The sequence below is a fragment of the Drosophila subpulchrella genome, chromosome 3R (genome assembly GCF_014743375.2).
Source record: "Drosophila subpulchrella strain 33 F10 #4 breed RU33 chromosome 3R, RU_Dsub_v1.1 Primary Assembly, whole genome shotgun sequence".
Classification (NCBI taxonomy): Eukaryota; Metazoa; Arthropoda; class Insecta; order Diptera; family Drosophilidae; genus Drosophila; species Drosophila subpulchrella.
In genome coordinates, this window is record NC_050609.1 from 13,297,923 (window position 1) to 13,318,668 (window position 20,746).

General features: G+C 39.2%; 2 protein-coding genes across 2 annotated transcripts; both read left to right on the plus strand.

The window, feature by feature from the left end:
- Positions 1 to 9,413: 9,413 nt before the first annotated feature.
- LOC119562990 lies at positions 9,414 to 10,096 on the plus strand. The gene is made up of 2 exons (XM_037876169.1): positions 9,414 to 9,540; positions 9,621 to 10,096. The coding sequence occupies exons 1-2, from the start codon at positions 9,495 to 9,497 to the stop codon at positions 10,013 to 10,015; spliced, it is 441 nt and encodes a 146-aa protein (XP_037732097.1). The 5' UTR covers positions 9,414 to 9,494; the 3' UTR covers positions 10,016 to 10,096.
- An 892-nt stretch (positions 10,097 to 10,988) lies between these two features.
- Positions 10,989 to 12,975, plus strand: LOC119563440. Its single transcript, XM_037876831.1, has 3 exons — positions 10,989 to 11,373; positions 11,436 to 12,095; positions 12,491 to 12,975. The coding sequence occupies exons 1-3, from the start codon at positions 11,016 to 11,018 to the stop codon at positions 12,700 to 12,702; spliced, it is 1,230 nt and encodes a 409-aa protein (XP_037732759.1). The 5' UTR covers positions 10,989 to 11,015; the 3' UTR covers positions 12,703 to 12,975.
- The last annotated feature ends 7,771 nt before the right edge of the window (positions 12,976 to 20,746 follow it).

The following is a 20,746-nucleotide window of genomic DNA, read 5'->3' on the forward strand; positions in this document are numbered from 1 at the left end:
CCATGTTATTGTTGAACCTTTTTACCCTCATTTTCATTGTTTCATTTGCATCCCCCGCATCCACACACACACAGCCTGTAATTTTGCATCTAATTGCATTAACTAGAGAGAACAAAGTTCGACCAGGTGCCAGTTACAATATTGCATTACTCATTCGCCCTGTTCGCCATATCGAGTTTGTTGGTGAATAATTTCCAGCTTGCCCTCTGCTGATTTTGTGTGTTTTACAGGTTTTCGGTTGAAGGTTGTAGCTCTTGTTGTGCAGATATTGTAAACCAGTAATTATCGGCAGTAGTGCTAACAATTTTGACCGATGGGCTGAAACTAACAATGCGGAGTAGATGATTGCTCTTGATTTTCCATATACACACTCCTAAAAGACTTAAGTTTTGCCATGGACTTTGCTTTGGTTTCAGATAACATTCTAATAACAGTCTATGATCTAAAGGATACGATTAAATATTTATTAAATTAAAGCCAAAGGAAATAAATGATTTTATAAATGTAATTTATAAATTTTCTTTCCTATACTCTAGTAATTTACTCAAACGACTTACCAAGTTTTCTTTACCATCCCATATTTTTGTATAAATTTTGCAGTCGACTTCAAACCACATCTCTAGTTATCGCTGTTGTTTCGACCCATTTTTTTATGATGCGCAACGAAATTAAAAATTAAATTCGCTCTTCTCGCGCTGATGTAGATCTCTTTGGGGGAACGTCGGCTCTGGTTTTGGCCCAAAAAAATAAATAAGAAAAAACAACTAAATGCGGCAGTAACAACAATCAGAGTTTAGGGAAGCTGTGGGATGCTACTCAAGGGTCAGGGGTCGGAGGTTGGAGGTCGCATCCCCTTGGGCGATGCGGCAGTGGGAACTGCGCAATTTGCGAGCCGCAAAATGTCTAAGGTAATCACTAGCCGCAAATGGTTGTTGTTTCTTTTCCCCGCTCCTGTTCTTGTATTATTATTGTGCATTATACGGAAATTGACAATGAAATTTTCCTCTTATTGCTGCTGCCGACTTGAAAATAGCAAAAGGAAAACAGCCAAAAAGGCCACACAAAATTCGACTTTCGAATGCCACTTGAGAATTTAATAAAAGAACAAAATAAAAATGAAGACGAGTAGGGAATGGGAAAGGAAAGGCAGATACAACCAAGGAACTTGGAATTGTTGTGCACAAGTGCCGGTTAAATATTTTAGGCAAATGCCCCAACCCCTGAAGCTGAACCTGAACCCCAAGAAGCCCGGAACAAACTGACGAGTTGCCAGGGCAAAATAAATCAGCTGGGGCGTAGGCACTTGAGTTGATTTATGGCAATGACTGGAGGAGGCAGCAGCCTCATCATGGCGTGGTATCATTAGGTAGGGATGTTCCACTTCTCCAAATTGCCTCGAGCCCAGCTCTGGAGCTTCCTCAGCCAATGACAATGGATATTGCACTTTGCGGAAAACATGGATTTTTGTGAGGACAGAACCAAATTAAGTAACACATTATTAGACATGGGTCTATAATAAAGTATCTAATACTCCTTGTCTAGTTTCCAGCGCGTTAATTATAAGCATATACTTAAAATAAAAAATATATTAAAATTAGTTGAAGTACACATTTATACTTGAAGGAAAGGTAAAATATAGAATAATTAAACATTTTTTTATTAAATATAAAATACATTTTGTCACCATTTTTTTTCTTAGTGTGTTTCCAGGATGGAAAGAAAAACCATTTTAGCTTGTTTTGAAGTTTGAGTCTCTACGAATTTCAAGCCTGAAAAGCAGACAACTCCCAGCCCAACTGCAGTTCATCAGTCTGCTTGAAAGTCACCGAGTCAGCCAGTTTGTCAGTCAAGCAATGCGACATTTAGTCAATCAAAGCCCTCGTCCTGTTTTGGCACTTGAAGCTTAAAATTGTCTTTGATATTCTGTAGCCGTTGCTGCAGTGGCTTCGTTTTAAACACTTAGAATCCAGCTTCCTTTAGGGGTCTCACCTTTTCAACAATTCTGGCACTTGGCCCCTCTGTATTTTAATTACACAGCCATTAAAAAAATAAAACAAAACACAATTACTTTTTGCAAGAGGCCGAAAAGGTGGCCAGGTGAGCTTACAAGCTGTCGGCACGTGGACAAACTTGAGCCGAAGTGGAATCGAAGATTACATGGGGTATACACGAATTTAAAATACTCTAAAGAATTTTAAAATAAGTTATGTTATAATATATCAAAATAAAATTTAAAATTTTATCTGAAGAAATACAAAATTTAAAAAATGTATTTATAGTAAAACCTTAGATTTCACAGAGCTGAAATACTCTTTGTGAAGGGCAAGCCAAATATTTATTGCCGCAATTAAACTTGAATGTCTTTCGTGGGCCACCTGAAAGTAGGCAGCACATTTTAATGAGCCTTCCGTTCCTGAAGATAGAGGCCAATATAATTAAAACAGTGAATTGTGGGCCAATTTGGTGGCCAGGGCAATCGAGAAATTGTGCCAGCCACTGTGTAAAACCTTTATGGGATGTGAGAATAGCAGGCTATACCATTTGAGTGCTAAAATTTAACTGGGCAGAAGAAAACCCGGAACCCCTTTTCGCTGGCAGCTGGAAACATGAAAAAATTTCATTAGTCTAATGTGTTCACGTCGCATCAATGTCAGACGTTGCACTGTGTGCAAACTGCATGTGGCAAATGCGAAAATCCCAAACAAGCTGGATGCAGATGGCCAGGACATCACACAGCGAAGGATCTCCATCTAGACCGGGGTGAGTGTCGTCTGTTTCTGTTTGTGGCTGTCGCTCAGGCTTCTTCCCGACTTGTTGTCACTGCTGGAAGAACAGGGGATATCCAACGAGTCCACCTGCTATTCCCTCGCACTTTCTTTTCAGAATTTCCCCCATCATTGTAGCTATACATCTTCGTCATTTCATTGCAGTTGTCACCCCTACAGTGCAATGCAAAGTGCCACAACCTCCCACCTCCGAAGGGGTGATAAAACGTTGTGCTACATTTTGTATACCCTGGATTGCCTAAAAATATGGTGGCTATGACGGATGCAACGTATTTATGGTTACCCAGTGAACTATAAGGAAATATATCCTTGAGATGATTCCTAAGGGACACCCAATTATTACTATTTCAATAGAAACATTAATTTGAGGTTTAACACAAGCTAGAATATGGATATTCTGCGAAACTTAAAACAGTACGCCTTGTAGCAACCGAATCAAGTCTTCTATTTTTTCCAATTAATTAATATTTGTGGAACGAATGCAAAATTAGAACATTTGTTATTAGATGTAACATATGTATTGATTATATTTCCTCTTTATTACATTTTGGTTTACAATTTTATTCACCAGCATTGGATGTGTAATTAAACGGCCTATACTGGAGACAAGCAGGATTCGGGGGATCACACACATAAATATATGGAATAGATGGATGGGAACTAATACCCAGAAGTCCAGCAAGGATGAAAACCAAATACAGATTCATCTTGGCAAAGTAGGGATCAACGAATGAGTTTAAATTAATTTTTTGTGAAGTGAAAAGAAAGTGAAAAAATCATGCAGCACTTTTTGCATTTACAGGTGTAAAATTGAATTTGATATGGATATTAAAAGCAAAAGTAAAATCTAATTTTAAATGTGTGAAGTTATATTTAAATATAATATATATACTGGCCTTACCCCCGCGACTTTGATCGCGCTTTAGAAACTGTTTTGAATTCTGATCGGAGACATTCAAACTCAAATATTAGTTTTTCCGTTCGGATTCCGATTCATTGAAAATACGGACAAATGGAACATGAAAATGGGTTAAATTTGATTAGAATGTTAGAGAATCTCACCACAAACTTATCGAGGCATCCCATCTCTAAATCGGGATTAAATAACTCAAGTTATGAAGTCCAGAAATTGAGTTTTTGGGTCCGATAGAGAAATCCATGGGAAATACGGAAAAACCAAACATGAAAATGGGTTACTATTTTGGCCATCGAATAAAAGAAAAATGTATGTTTTAATTAATAGATAATTGCCCCAGAAACTCAAAGGGGTATCGGGATCCAATAACTCAAGTTATGGAGTTTAGCAGGTCAGTTTTGTGTTTCGATTCCGGTTCCGAATCGAACATGAATTGTGATTTATCCTATTCAAAAACTAACTGTTACTTAAAAAATGGTTAGATTCAGTTTTCACTCTTTTATTAGTTTTTTTCAATACCACTGCCAATCAAAATCAATTTAAAACAATAATTTGACACTTTTTCCTGCGAAATAAAACGACTTCCTCCTCTTCCAAATCAAAACATGATTTTTTGCTTTTAGACGGAGTATTTCGCTTTGATCAATTCATTGCCGGCACGTTTTCGCGCTAACTTAAAACAATTTCGGGGCAAACGTGTTCTGGCTGCCATGTCGAAACTGAAACTAAAACCAAAACCAATTGAGATCCTGGGAAACCGGGGAAATGACCGCAACTAAAACAAAGGCGCCTACCTGCAGAGGCCAGCAGGTGGCTTCAATTTTGGGATAGAAACTCTGGATGGGTTCGGTCCTGAATCCCTGTTGTCTTTATGGAGCCACGTGCTCCGGTTTGCTGGCAGCGGATGCTCACTGGCCGGGAAATTCATGGCCACTTAAATGCTGTAAAATGGACCAAGCTGCCGGCACTAAAAACCAAAAGTTGCTCTACCAAAACTTTAGTTTAGCTTTCATAGACACACACAAACCCACACACCTTGGACGCTTTTATGGCTCATCATTTTTTTTATTCTGCCCCTCGCCAATATTTTTTCTGTTTGGGTCAGTCATAAAAAGTTAAAGTTAAACTTTTTCTAGCTGAACGGGTAGCCAGCGGTAAATCAGTTTTTATTGTGCATAAATTAAAAATGTTCAATTAAAAGCAGAAGAAAGAACAAGTTTCTGGTTGCTTTTTGGCCAGGTACACGTGGCTACTAGCTCAATTTGAGCGCAGTTTTTCATAGTTAACTTTGCCGGGTTTTGTGAAACAAAAGACTGAAATTAAAACAAACTTCGAACATAGATCAAATGGATGTTCAACAATTTAGTTACGCAAACATGTTGAAATTGCGTGGATATCGAAACATATGGCTGCCACACATGTCGTATGCGCAATATTCAATGCACGAACAATTGTCCGACCAATTATTTATACATTTGTTGCGCATTAATGCATAATTATTGTCAATAATTAACACAATGAAAAAAAAAACAATGAATTCTGCTTCGAATTACAATTTCGCCATTTTCAATGTGTGTTTCGATAATCAGTTGCAAACACATTACGCTTTTTATTATCTTCATTAATAATGCAGGTCGAAATCCTACTCTGGCACTTAATTTTGTTTATTTTCGCTCATTAAATGGGTTGAGCTTAAAATGGATGCCATTTCGTTGATTAACAAAAGAAGAGCTTGATCTGTGCATTATAAAATTCTGTAACGCGGATTTTGCCTCGATAAATTTTACAAAATGTATGTAAAATGGAGCAGTAACGAAAATATTTTAAATGTGTATGTGGCGAACATTATTATAATTATTGGGTAGCGTAAACTATATAAATTTGTACTTAAGGGAATAATGGCTGCATTCAAATTATATTCATTTGTCTGTTGGACTTTTCAAAAATGTTAATCTGTAAGACTAATGTATTCGTACTGAAATAAGGTCACTGTCATATTTATCTGTGGAAATAAAATAAATATTATCATAACCCTGAAACCTTTTGAATTAAATTGTCAAATTGTTAAATTGTCAACAAATTTCGTAGGTATTTTTTTAATTTTTAATAAAAAAACTTTTATTTCAATAAAATCATACAAACTATTTATTTATCTTCGAGCTCAGGGGCTATTTTAAGCTGACATTCTTTTACAAAGTCAATTCCAGATAAAATGCTGTCAGATATGGTAATTAAAAAATGTACAGAAAATTCATTTTCCATTACAAAGTTTTCTTACATTTTTTGACATTTTCGGGCCGAGACTAACAAACTATGAAATGCAAGCTGAATATCTGTCAACGAGTCGAATGCATGCCCCAAGGCGATGAAAATCAATTTGCAATGCAGCGTTGCAGCAAAAAAGCCGATGGCAAGAGGAAAAATATCCAGAGACACATGCCGAGGCGCACAGCCTTTGCATTTGAATCTGAATGTGAATCTGAATCAGAATCTGAGTATGCCGCTGAATCCGAATCTGAATCGATGGAATCAAGGAGCAGGACTCAGCGAGCACAAGGAATGCCAAGCAATGCAAATAGCTCTAAATGCATTTGACGATGCTGTGATTCGATTTCGATATTCCCCCTGTGTGTGTGTTGACTTTCAATTTCTGTTCGCGAGCGCAAGTTTTTGCCTCGGTTTTCCCAGCCTTCCTTTTTCCGGATTTTCCCCATCCAACCTGATTATAATTCGAATGCAGCGACTTCTGGCTTCGGCGAAAATGTCATCCGAAAGTTGGAAAACTCAAAGATGCTGCCTGCCAGCTGCCGCTTCCGTTTAATCATTTTCCTCGCTGTTGTTATGCCGCTGGGCTGATTGCCGTCGTTCACTTAGCTGATTGCAGTAGCTATCAAAAATTCGCTGCGACAACGTGTCGTATGCGTGATATTATGCCAGGTCGTGCTCATTCGCACTTGTCGCGCTGCCATCTTCATTCATATTGTGAGATGCACTGTTTGTACATGTTTGTAAAATATATTTTAATTTTCTATAAATAATTTCTTTAAATATTTATAAAAATTACAAAAGAAACACCAAATCTTAAGTAAAGGTTAAACAACTTTGAAAAGTTATCTTGTCTAATTTTAAATACAAGTAAATGTTTTTAGTAATTTACCTCTTAGTTTTATAAAGGGTTCTACAGTCTGAAAAACAGGTTTACAAACCTGCCTAATAATTTTAAGTAATTAATTTCATTAATTATAACGTTTATTACTTAGTTCAAAAATGTTTAAAAACACTATATACTTTTTTATTTCCCATTTTTTTTTCAGTGTCTGCAATGGAAATGACAAGAAGAAAAAGTGAGGAACCTGGGCAAAAAACTTTGTTAATTTTCGAGCAGCTCACGCAATAAAGCAAGAGCAGGCAGCGCATCACGTGCGCATTTAAGTTGCAAGTTACAACGGCAACGTGCCGCATCCAAAGATACACAGATACCGTACAGCGTGCCCCAGACCCCCGGTAAAACACACACAGATACTCGCACTCACACCGGCATAAATACAGGACTAGTTAGCTCATGTCAGTGTAAATTTTACACACAGGCGAAACCTGATGCCGCATACAAAAACCCAGGCCGAGCGGAGCTCCTCACCTTTTTGCGGTTTATATTCAAGCGCGCGTGTGCAATAAAAAGATATACCCATCCCGTGGCGGCATAACGGAAGTCGAGGCAAGTTTTTGGCATCCACGGCGGATGCAGGCGACCAGGAGGCAACCGGGAAAGTGGAAAGCGGGAAAACACATAGCTGGCTGCGCTGCATAATCAGGCAAAGGCGACGGCGACAACGACAACATTTATCAAATGAAATGCACGTGCCAAGCGTTTGCCTGGCCCGCATCCGTGAGCCGCCTCTTTGGCCGGGATAAGGTCCTCGGAGGTGCCATGGCTCCGGGGCCAGCTTGTGCACGAGGTGTGCCAGAGAAGTTCGTGGGATTCCCCTTGGAACACTCCAGAATATTTATGGGATGTTTAAAAAGTCTCTAGAGACGGGAAATCACATTAATCGGGTGTATTAAGGTGGTCTACATTTACATTTGAAATAAGTTTTAAAAATTTGAATCTTTTCCAATATACATTTAATAAATGAAAATCAAAATTAAACAATTTAATGGTCAATTCCAACATTATTATTTTATTAGCTCTAGCTGGTAATGTCCTTGTTACCCTTGAAATGAAATATATAATTTAAGCAGTTCTTAAGTCGTTTAAAAATTTCCAATTGTATTTGGAACATTAAGAATATTTTTATAAAACACATCTTAATGATTTTTAATGTCACCTCTCTTAAATAATAAATTTCTTTTATAAAATAATGAAAAAGTTTTATAGAATCCATATGATAAATCTCTTAAAAAAGTTCCTAATTAATTAGTCATCCCTCGTTTTGGTAGTATCTATTTCTTCCCATTATATACTGAATGCGAATCTATGGTATATGTGAGTGAAATCAGCTGCCAAGTGCACTGCGTCTCTGTAATTATAATGAGCAAACTTACTGGATTCAGTTTCTTTCTCAATGAATTAACACAGTGCAGCGATATGAACGTGAGCCTTCAGAACGGGTTATGGATGAATAGTTAGCTGTCGGATGCACTTCGCAAATATCCATCCTGAGATATTAATTCTTAAATACACATAGGAAGTGTTTGTTCTTCCGACGTTCCTTTAAACAACTGAATGGTATACCATTGAATGCCTTTAATATTCGATTATAATCCCTTCGACATGTCCCGGGTGCACCGATGTCTGCCGCCCTTTTTTGGCGCCCCTCCAGAAATTGCATTCTGCTGTCATGGAAGTTTCTGCACCTTGCAACCAAGTGGCTGCCGCTGCTGCCACTGCTCCTTCAGCTGCTTAAGTGCCATGCATTGAGATTGAGTTGTTTTCCTTGTAGCCACATCCCCGCACAACCCGACCTTCGAACCTCGGGGCGCATTCCACTCAAGAAAATCGATGATGTCTTGGGTGCTTTTGTTTTTGCAGCCGCACTCCAACTTGAAAATGTTTTGATAAACTAGCTCTCTCTGGCTATGCAAAGAAGGGAAAAGTGCAGCAAAAAAATATACAAAAAACTGGTGATGGGAAGAAAAGGGCACCGGAAACTTTAAGCTGCAACAAATGCAGAAACAATGGCAATTCAACCAACAACAGCTTAAGCAGTTGTCAAAACGTTGCTGGTAACGGAGGGAACAAACTTGTTGGCCAACTGTCGAAAAACAAGCGAGATGAAATTGGTAAAACAATTGTCAATGCGTCAATTTGAATGGATTTCAGTTGCAGCAGAAGAATCTGCAGCCCCAGCAGATAAAAACATCAACAAGAACCAGTGTCGAAAGTTTGGCCAAGAAACTTTTAGCAAAAACAGTACACAGCGAAAGAAGTATTTAAAATTGTCCGAATTTATATTTGTAAAAATATTTATAAATTTGTAAAAAAAATATAAGTAAAGATTTTCAAGAAATTATTAAAATTAATTTAATTTATTCTATATATATTTAATATTTTTATATATTTAATGCACAGAAAAAGGGTTTAAGAGGTTCCTTATTTTGTAAACAAATACTATTATTATATTATTTGTAATATTTTAGTTATATTATATTTGTATATATTTTACCCAAGTAACCAGCTGTATTAACTCGAATATAATAATATTTGTTTGTCTGTAAAAGTAGTCCTTGACCCAAAAATCTGTACATAAATCAACGAAACCGAGTGAGATAGTCGACGAGCAACAAGGTGAAATATGAACTGGAAATTTCTTATTTGCTGCCTGCTCGGCCACTCTTTCGGTAAGTGGTCTTGAGTGTTCTAATTAACCCTCAACACACCCCGATTCACCATCGACTCCAACCCCATCCAATCCGAGCAGTTATAGCGATCGAGGCCAACTGTCTGCGGGGCACGGGCCACATGTGGCAGCTGAAGCCTCCCACCGGCACGACCAGCTGCAATCGAGCGTCATTACTGGCCAGAAATGCAACGGCAGTGGGCAAACCAGCAGCAAGGTCTGCAGTCGACATTGCAGCAGATTCAATGGGAACAGTAGATCCGGGGGTCGGAGGAACCCCGGCGGCCCCTCCTGCGGTGGTTCTGGCCAACTACGTCTACGAGTGCGCCAGTCGCCGGACATCGAGCAGTTGCAGCAAGCAGCCGGAGCCGGAATCGAAGCCGGAATCCGAATCCGGACCGGAGCCGGAGGTTCCTAAGTCCCGCACTGTGACACTAGCAGCCGGCGAACCGTCAGGATTCGGGTCAACTGGGTGAGATGGGTTTTGCATGAGATTAATGCAGCCGATGCGAGGGGTTTTGTAAGCCCGCCATATATACATTTGCATATATTTCTTAAGGCAATAAAGTTAGCAAATAAAGATTTTTTGCCATTAAAACTCAGTGTTTCGACCACCATAGTGCAATAAAAGGTCACAATGAGGAATATCATACCTCGTTGAGCTCTTAGTTTAATTTCCTATCGATTGGCATTAAAACCTAAGAATCTTTAATTTCTACAAATTTCGCAAAAATAAGTGATGTGACCCCTGTTAAAAAATCCGGAAATTGGTCAAAAAATTAATTTCCCTTAAAGTAATAGGGATCGTTAGCATGGGTAGAAAGCTGCTCGAAACAGTCGGTCCTTTAGCTTTACGCCTTCATTTGGGCAAACTACAATCGAAAAACCGGTAGAAAAGAGCATTTTTTGACAAAAATCTGAATTCAGATTTTTTGCAAAAAAAAAATTAGTGTTTTGATCGCCATAATGCAATAAAAGGTCACAATGAGAAATTTCATACCGATCGGCATTACAACCTAAAATTTTTTAATTTTTACCGATTTTCGCAAAAATAGATGATGTAAACCGTGATAAAAAATGCGGAAATTGGTCAAAAAATTAATTTTCCTTAACGTAATGGGGATCGTTAGCATAGGGTGAAAGCTGCTCAAAACAGTCGGTCTTTTAGCTGTACGCCTTGATTTGGCTAAACTACGATTGAAAAACCGCTTAAAATAGTACTTTTTTCCATTCAGCCGTAGATTTCTGAGGAATATAAACATGTGTTACACCCTACGATTGCAGCTGCGAAAGCAAACATTAATTACTTTTTTCTAAAGCGAGAATAAACAAAGTTATTGTAAACATAGAATCAAGCTTATAAAGCGATAAGAAATGAAATTATTATTCAGTTGTGAACTGAGAGCTTTCAGTTATCAGTAACAGCTGCAAAGATCTGTGATTAGGTTTTAGAATCTCAGTCCGATTAGTTCAGTCATGGCAGCTTGGCTCACCTCTGAATACCTGGAGGCGGCACTTCGTCGGCATTACCAGAACAACCAACTTCGAGTGGAATCGCTAGATATAAAGCCCGCCCTGGGAAAAGGAGAGAATTATGGAGCCATCCTAACGCGAATACGCCTTGTGTACAGCGATGGCCTGGGCAGCAAAGTTGAGGAGCATCTGATGGCCAAGACCCTTTTAGAAGATGAAGATGCGGAGACCAGGGAAAAAAAGGCTCCCTATGACATCTACAACCGGGAGCTGGAGATTTACGAACAGGTGTTGCCCAAACTGCAGAAACTAGCAGGCGAGCAACTATGCCCCAAAGTTCTACACATAGATCGGGAAAGAGGTGCCTTAATAATGGAGGACTTGAGCCACAGTGGATATGTGATGGCATAGATCGGGAAAGAGGTGCCTTAATAATGGAGGACTTGAGCCACAGTGGATATGTGATGGCTCCAAGACTCCAGAGATTAGATGAGCAGCATGTGAGTCTGGTTCTTAGAAAGCTGGCCAAAATGCAGGCAGCTTCAGCGGTTTTGGAGGAGAATTCAAAAGCAAATGGCTTATCTTTAACCAAATACGATCGTGGTTTTTTCAATCGCTATACGGAGAGCTTTAGTGCCTACTTTTTGGGCTGTTTAAAGTCCTGTGCCTGTTACCTGAAAACCCAGTTGGGCTATGAAAGCCATGCCAGGCTCCTAGAGGAACTGGCACCCCACTACATGGCACTGGGACTCCGCTGTTTTCAGCCCGAGAAGGCGCACATTAATGTCCTCACCCACGGCGACTTGTGGACAAACAACATGATGTTCAAGTACGAGGCGGGCGTGCCGAGCGATGTCCTTCTGATTGACTTCCAGTACGCCTTCTGGGGCTCGTCCACCCTGGACATCCATCATCTGCTCAACACGTCGGCCGTGGAGGCGGTGCGGAGCGAGCTGCAAATTAAGATGAGGTGTGTCTACCACGAGGTCTTCGTGGGGGAACTGCGGAGGCTCGGGTTCAAGGGTCACAGGTTGCCCAGTCGGAGGCAGTTTCACCTGGAGTCGGAGCAGAAACGCTTCTACGGTGGGTATATTTTAAGTCTTCATTTTGGGGTGATTCGGAAAATCATAAATAATTCATTTATAAAATACTTACAAACTTAAAGTGCAAGTCTTGTCCTTAGTGTTGGATTTTCGTGTCTACCTTTTTAACCTTTTTGAAATGGAAGAAGAGCAGTATATGAAATATATATATTTATTGACTGTATCTAGTGAATTTTACCACTTTTTTTATTATCAGCAATCATTTCGAACAACAACATATACAACATTATTGGGATTAAAAGTAATTTTAAAAATCACTTAAATAATAGCTAGCATAGGTTTTAAAGATTTCTTTCTGTTTTTTCTTAATTTATATATTTTTTAATTTTGGTTTTAAATTCTATTTAATGACATTACTATCATTTATTCCTACAGCTGTTCATTGCGGCCTACTCCTGCAGCCCGTGTTGCTAAACACCGATGAAACCGATGCGGATTTCGCGGCCCTGCTTTCAGACCAGCCCCGTGGAATGAACATGAAGAGGCGGCTGTATCTTAATCCTGACATCCAGGACTCCATCAGGCGGCTGGCGGAGCAATTTGAGCTCGAAGGACTCCTGGACCCGCGGCAGTACGAGGGCCTATAAACCTGGCCGGAGCGGATTTTCAGCTTTTTCATAAACTCCCCCATTAGACATTTCAATTAGACGAGCTAATAAACATAAAACATGGCAGCCACAGCCGCAGGCATTTTAAAGCCAGCCGTCAGAGGCTTTTTGAATTATGAACCGAGTTGGGAAAAATAAAAGAAGAAAACGAAAAAGGCCAAAACACATTCAGTTGGGCCAGACAAAAGCGCAACACATTTAGCCGCTGCCAAATGGGAAAATGGAAAGGTGGAAAAATGGAAAGTCGGAGGCGGCGAATGGAAGGGCGAGAATAGTTACACACATTTTTTGAATTGTTTAGCATTTTGAATGAGTAAATGAATGGACGCCATGCGGAGCTGTGAGTGCGTGTCTGAAAAAGTGAATAAAAAGAAATGCAAAATGTGAATGTTGATGGCGATGTGAATGTGGGTGATAAAGGGAAAGTCGAGGAAAATGGGGTATCCTGCACGTGCTTCTGGCCGCTGCTTAATTAAAACTTTAGTGCGAGATGCCGGGCCAAGCTGTTGGAAAATTAACCAAATTATGGCGTGTCTGCCGCTGGCGTTGCTGCATTTGAAACTGCATTAAAGCCGAGTGCAATTAGGCTAAGCTGCGCCATTTAGCACGGCCTGCGCCCGAAACTAGGCAAGAGTTTATTGTAGTTAAAAGGGAAGGAGGAAAACAGTAGAGCTTCCTTAGGGAGAAAAGCTCTTCTGCCAAAGAACAAGATATTTTGGTCTCAAAATAATATTAGGTAATTATTTTGACAGTCACAAAATCACTGGCTAAGAAGTTTTTTAAAAAACTTCCAATTTAATAGGTTATTAAATAATGTGTAGCTCTCTTTTGGGCGTAGAAATAAATTTTCTTTTTAAAACTGGCTTAGAAGTTTTTTAAAAAACTTCAATTTTAATAGGTTATTAAAAAATGTGTAGCTCTCTTTTGGGCGTAGAAATAAATTTTCTTTTTAAAACTATTCACTCTATTCACATTTATAGTATTTTAATAATATTTGCTAATTATATCGACTGTTATTAAACCAATGGCTCGGAAAATGTAAATCTGCTACCTTGATAGGGAGAAAACAAATTCCAAATCTCTTTTCTGATCATGAAAATATACTTTCTAATCAAAACTGTCCACAAAATTCCAAACAGGAATACGCAAGTTCGTTAAATAAAGGTTCCACTTTGGTTGGGCACAGGAAACACAGAATAAAAGACTGAAAAACAACGATGGGGAATATTTCGCCATAACATTTCGAAAATTCCAACTAAGCCTAATGCATGCCATTAAACGATTGTCTTTGTGTGCCAATGTTCGAGTGTGTGAGTGGGCTTGCATGAGTGTGTGTGGCTACTTGTTTATGTGTTTGCCATCTTACTAAGAGACGTCCTCGAATGCGACATAAATGTTGCACGTAAAAAGCATGCCGATTCCACAGTTTTATTCTCGCTGCCATCACTGTTTATTGTCCTTTTTTTTCTGTATTTTCCTGTTCCTTTTTACCTTGTTTATGTGTCTGTGCATCAGCCATTTCTGTCAAATATTTATATGTGTTTGGGATGCCTTTACTGCCTCACAAACACACAGTAAAAATGACAATTTGTGCATTTCGTAAAAAACGCCACAATGACATTTCTGAACTATTTTATTACGCATCAAATTAAAATTTAATACATTTTTATTTTGCTTATTTCCAAACAATTATACTCAAAAAACCAGGTGCCATTACAATATTTTTTGGCTTAAATATGAGGACTACCCTCTAAAAAAGTGTTGATATTGATTTAACTTAATGGAATACAGAGTACTTACTTACTTGCTTTCACATAGTTTTCATTATTAGCTGCAGTTACAATTTCAATGTGTTGCACTTTGTCGAAATAATAAACGAGCCTGTGGCATTTTCCTGAAAAATTAAATGAGAGCATGTAAATATCATGAATTGCTTATGAAAATATTTTTTTTTATCCATGAGTATTTGTTTTGATTTATTTATGTTTTTACGTTGCATTGCATTATTCTGACTGGCAGACCGGCTGTTTTTTTTTGTACTTTAACATTGTTTAATTGCATTTGTGCTGAAATGACAAGCTCAGGTTGGAAAACTTTCTAGCCCAGAGAGCTAGAATTTGATTTAAGCCATTTCATAGATTAAAACTTTGGCTTGCCAGGGCACAACAGAAATGTATAAAAACAAAACAAAATGAAAATCAAAGTTTACTGAGCAGTAGGTGAGGGGAAAATATTAAAATTGCTGTCCAGCCGGGGCCAGGATTTATTTTCTTAATCCAAATAATGTCAAAAAGCCACAAACAAGCGACAGCCACATAAAACAACTTAGCAAATGAGAACACACACATATACTCGAATTCATACTCACATAAGGGGGAAAACCCGAAGAAAAATGTAATTTATTGTTATTACGAAAATAAATAAGAAAGGCAAGACACAGCAAGGAGCGAAATGAATCAGGGGGCGGGAAAAGGAGGCAGGACCACGCCCACTTCACATACACACTGAAATTGTGGCAAATAAAAGCGAGGAAATTAAGCAACTGACCACTGGCAAATAAACCGAAAAAGCGAACTCAGACCAAGAAAAAGCACCAGAAACGGCAACGGCAGCCATTTTATGTGCCATTACATTGTAAATAAAGTATTGTTTATACCCAGTGTCGCCTGTATGTGTGCCTTGGTTTAGTGAACTATAACAAGTGAATTTATGTGAGTTCGAAGTTGCGCCAATGCCACATTTACTTAATAACTCAGGTAGGCGGATTGGTATGCCATTACGTTCTGGTACTTAATAAGTTTGGTTTTTAATCTAATCAACTCGATAGCACAGATAATCCGGGGAGAGGGGAATGTTTTTCCCAAATTGCAAAACTTCATCAGTTGCAACATTTTATTGCATATTTCGACGGGACTTTCCCGGCCCTACTGTGCACCGGAAAATTTCAATTTATCTGCAGCCAGCTGAGCCATCGAGTTGATTTCACCCGCCCGGAAAACCCTTTGGGTCAAGTGTGAGTAATTACCGCAGTTAGGCCGATCCGGCCGAAAGGAACCTGAGCAGGCAAATGAAATTTCCATGAGTCCAAGGGCCAGGCTTTAAAAATAGCTGCCTCCTGGGGAAATTGGGAAAAGCGCTTGTTTTTGTACGTATTTTCTGCTGCTCAGTTGAGCATGCACACACACACAGAGTGTGCTTTTGTGTGTGTGTGTGTCTGTGCAGGAGGTCAGGCAACACTTGACTAAACATTTTCATTTCGGCCAAGGGTGGCCAGAAGTCAATGAATTTTGCCACATGGCGTATGCTTGATATTGCGTGTTGTGTTTTTCCAGCGCTAAATGATTTCATTAAGTGCGAAATCCAACACGCTGCGAAATCGATAAAACAACGAACTGACGCACTTTACTCGATTTATTGGAAGATGCTTTTTAATTGCATTTTAATTGATTTGTGTTCAATTTCAAAAATTCATCTATAGCTTTTACTCTTGATGCTAAGGCTAAGATTAAATATTAGCACATTTTACCCAAGAACGAGATCTTAAAAACTATCTTTGGACCTATTGCATTTGAATTTTCATTCCATTTCACTGCAAAATTGGTAAAACAACGAACCGACGCACTTTACTCGATTTATTAAAAGATGCTATTAAACTGGGTTTTAGGGTTTTAATAGAGTTTTATTTTCTTTCATTATCACCTTAACAATATTTTTCATTTACTTGGATTGAACTCTAAGATTCTTAATTAAATGTTACTCTTGCTGCTAAGGCTAACATATTAAATATAAGTAAATTTTACCCAAGAACGAGAGCCGAAAAGTTATCTTTGAACCTATTGCATTTGAATTTGCATTCCATTGCTATTATCATTTTAATTGCAATTGAATATTTATAATGCAATAAGTAAACAGCCCCTGCCGGACCAAGTCAAAAGTCATGACCTTTCCATCAAAAGTCGGCGTCAATGACACATGGAATGCGACTTACATGTCGACCAAATATGTAATTTATTCAGTGCCGCAAGATGGAGTCGAAACAAAGACACTGCCACGCCCCAAAAGGACCCCACATAATGAAAGACAAACAAAGCATTCTTTTAGGCGCCGCTGCAGCTGTTTGACACGTTCGTCTTTGTGTGTCTGTGTCTTTGGGTGTGTCAAAGTTCAAAGGACGAGGCGTAAGAATTAAAACGGATTAGTTGAGCGGCGACACATAGAGCAGACCATCCAGCAACCAACGGCCCCCATCCATCATCTTGGCACCAAGGGGTTAATGTCCTAATTGCATCAACGGTGTGCGTTCGAGACTCGGGATAAATCCATTTTCCCAGACAGTTATTGAAAACTTATTAGCCTGCAGGCCGAGAAAATTGTGTAAGCAGCAAGGACACTTCTGTATTCCCACGAAAGTCCCACACATTTGTTGGCTCACAACTTGTCAATCGAGTGGAAGGCGGACAAATATGAAATCGACTAAATGAATGGCTACTGAAACTAATTGATTTAGTCGAGTTGGATTTTAATTGCAGACAAATATCTTAAGGGTCTAATGGGAAATGGGCTTGCGAATTAATAATTGAGATGCCTAGGTTGTTTTACAATTGCTGTAACAAGTATGCCAGATAATAGAATTCTAAGAGTAGGCCAGTAAACAAATCCGTTTAAAGAGAATGATTTTTTCGCTCTCCGGAGAGATTTTTACCAACCACAACTTTCTCTCCTTAACTCTCTGACGCTCTCTGCAGGAAAAGCTTTTTTCTCCCAGCTTTTCCCGCTCTTTGCTCAAAGGATGCTGTGCGGAAAACGCTCAAGCTCTCATAAAATGAGTCCTGCCATTGAGTGCCTATTGAGTTAAGCGCTTTTCACACTTGATATCCTTTCGCAAGGATATTCCACTTGGCTTGAATTTCATTTTCCCATGTCTGCAGCATTAGCCAGCACATTCCTTCTTTCTTTGCCCACAATTCTGTTTTTGTTGCCACTTCATTTTGGCCCGATATGGGGAGGTGAAAAAAGGACTTCCCAAGCCCTTCTTTGCTTTTCTCTGGCTGTTTGCCGTGCCTTGGGTTACCCGTTTGCCTTCTGCTTCTTATCTCTGCCCCATTCCTTTATTTTTTTGACCTGTTTTGTTTTTATTGAACAGCGCTTTCATTGTTTGATTTTTGTCAACGCTTTCCCGGCTCGGCTTCACTTTGCTTACATAAGTGCTCGACCTCCCCTCGTCCTGCTAACTTGGCCAAGATGGCTTCGCACGAGGACTCTGCCATTTGTATCTGCATCTTACGTTTGATTTTTTTTATTGTTTTAGTTTTTTTCCTATTTGGCTTAGCCATTGTTCATTTCTCGGTTAGTTGGTCTTTTAATCGTCTTGCTTAGTTATCCTGCCAGCTGACTTTGGCCCTCTTTAGCCGGGCTTTTCATTTCAATTAGTCGGAGAGCAATGCTTAAAGTGCTTTTCCAGTCCTGCCAGCTTAATCCCAGGGCTGCTGTTGCATTTGAGTTATTAGGTTAATATTTAATTGACATTTTACCCGATCAAAGGATGGCTACTTTATTATTTTTACCTAGGCTTAGCTAGTCGACGTGCCGGCACTTTGTTTTATCGCCATTGATACGCTAATTACTGGCGATAATTTATCAAGCACACACACACACACAGACTGCTAAAAATTCAGCTGCAGTGGCAAAAATTGCTACTTAATTATCCCATCCTTTGTAGGGAACCCTTCCCTGCGAATCCCCCTGCCATCCTTGGCGCATCCTCGTCGTCAATGTCACGACTGCATGCCGTCATTTCCCGCCGCCCCCTCACTTGGGGTAACTTTACAATTAACTACTAATTGCTCATACGCCACGTTGCGCGGATAGAACAAAGTCAGGTGTGCGTGGCGGCAGCAGTTTTCCCAGTTTTCCCACTTTTCTCCTTTCCAGTGGGTGGTATTTTTCTTTACCCGCCTTTTCCTCTAATTATCCGCGTTGTCACCCACCCGCCGGCAGCAGCATTTTTGTTGTTGCCGCCATTGCTGTCTGGCATTTACTGAATTAAGTTTTAAATTTTTATTAAATGCCTCTGCGCATTTTTCGTCTCCGGCTTTCAGCTACTGTAATTAGTTTTTAATTGCTTTTCAGCTAACGTAACTATGCGAGACTATGCGATCCGCACGTAAATAGTTCACGTCTCCCTTAAAGATTTCCCCATTTTCATCCATTTTCATTCGTTTTCCCCTCGTTTTCACAGCCTTTACGCGGCCCAGCTGCGGCAAAGTCAATCAGCAATTGGGTCTCGATCCACATCAGAAAATGGCATGAAAAATATGCGAACAAAAAATGAAAACCAGAAAAAAAGAATGAGGCAGCAGGGATGAAAGGGAAAGTAATCACAAAACTTTCGCAATAAATCTATGAAAATAATGAAAAACCCAAAGTGCTAGCCTGCATTCTCGCTCACTATTAGGTTTCCAATATTTCACACATATAGAGGGATGTCAATATGGAAATGGATAGGTCGCGCAAGAGGTCAGTGCGACCATAAAATACCCTCAGTGTAAGATTGACAAAGGAGGGAAGAATTGGATAGAAAATTGCAATGGGATAGATTACATTTTAAATTATTTTATTTCTGTAGAAGATAAGCCTTTTGTAATATTTATTTCTGAAGTTACTAGCATTATTACCATTTTATAATTTATTTATTTTCCCACCTAGTCATGTCCCTATAAACAAATTTCATTCAAATTTAAATTTTTGTTTTGTGAATTTATAACTTATCTGAATACCCAAAAGCATTTGTAACAAAGACCTATTAATGCCGAGACAACATTTATTTCAAAAGTTAAGAATTGTTTGGCATTAAGAACGCTAATAATCAATCTTCCCCGCATTAAAATCCGTATAAGTCAAACCTAAGATCAAATCCCTATAATTTATTCTCTTGTCAACAAATTATGCTCTGCCAACTCTGGGTATCAGGTAGCTTTAATCACATATGGCAAATACTTCACTCCCACAGAGTATCAATCAGCAAACGTGGCATCCAAAAAGGTCCTTCACACAGACACATCCCGTGTTCGTTCCAATTTCAACACACAAACAGGCAAACCCCCTACACACACACCTCACCTCAGCTCATGCAAATTGCAAACACATGTCGAAGGCGCAAAACATTGTCAAGCAAAATGAAAAATTTATGAAAACGCAAATGAAACAACAACAAGAAGAGCAGCGGAAAATATGTCGCGCCAGGATAAAAAAAACGTGAACCAACAAAAATAAATAAAACATATTTTGCAAAGGGACGCCCCTTGCAAAAAGTGAATTTTTCGTTCCGTTTACGTGAAACTTCCAACTCATTTCGCCCAAATGACAAGCCATTTTGTGTGCCAAGTGCCAAATATTTTACATGCCAGCCAGCCAAACATATTTTGGCACACAAAACAGCTCGGCAAAATGGAGAGCTCCTATAGGAAAATATCCCAAAACGAACGAAACGAGTCGAGCAGCTGGCTCGCTTTGGCGAAATCACTCATACGCAACGTTGCCGCCGTTGAGCATTGAACAGCTCCAATTGCCGTTTGATGGTTCATTAAAATTTTGCCTGCTGCATTGGCTCGAAGCAATCGAGCACAATAAATCGAGACCAGGTGCTGGGGACCAAGCATTTAAATGTACGATGCAATACCTGCTAGATTGAGGAGCTCAAAGGTTCAAGTTGGGCAGGTGGAAGAGCATTTCCCAGTGGCACCCATGCTAAATTAATGCCTTGCCGCAAGCTTAGATAAATAGCAAAATAAATTAAAGTGTGCAACCTGGCCTGCACCTTAATTGCCGAGCAAAGTCGAGTCTTGAGGGGATCTTAACCTAAAATAAAAACATATTCTCTGTGCGGAGTAATATTAATGGGGTACCTGGCACACGTGCGCCAGTACTTACAGTCATTACTTTCCCGAAATTGCAAAATGGAGAACTGAGAATGTAATTTCATACGTTTGTGACATCTAAAAATAGCATCTAAATATAGCCTGTT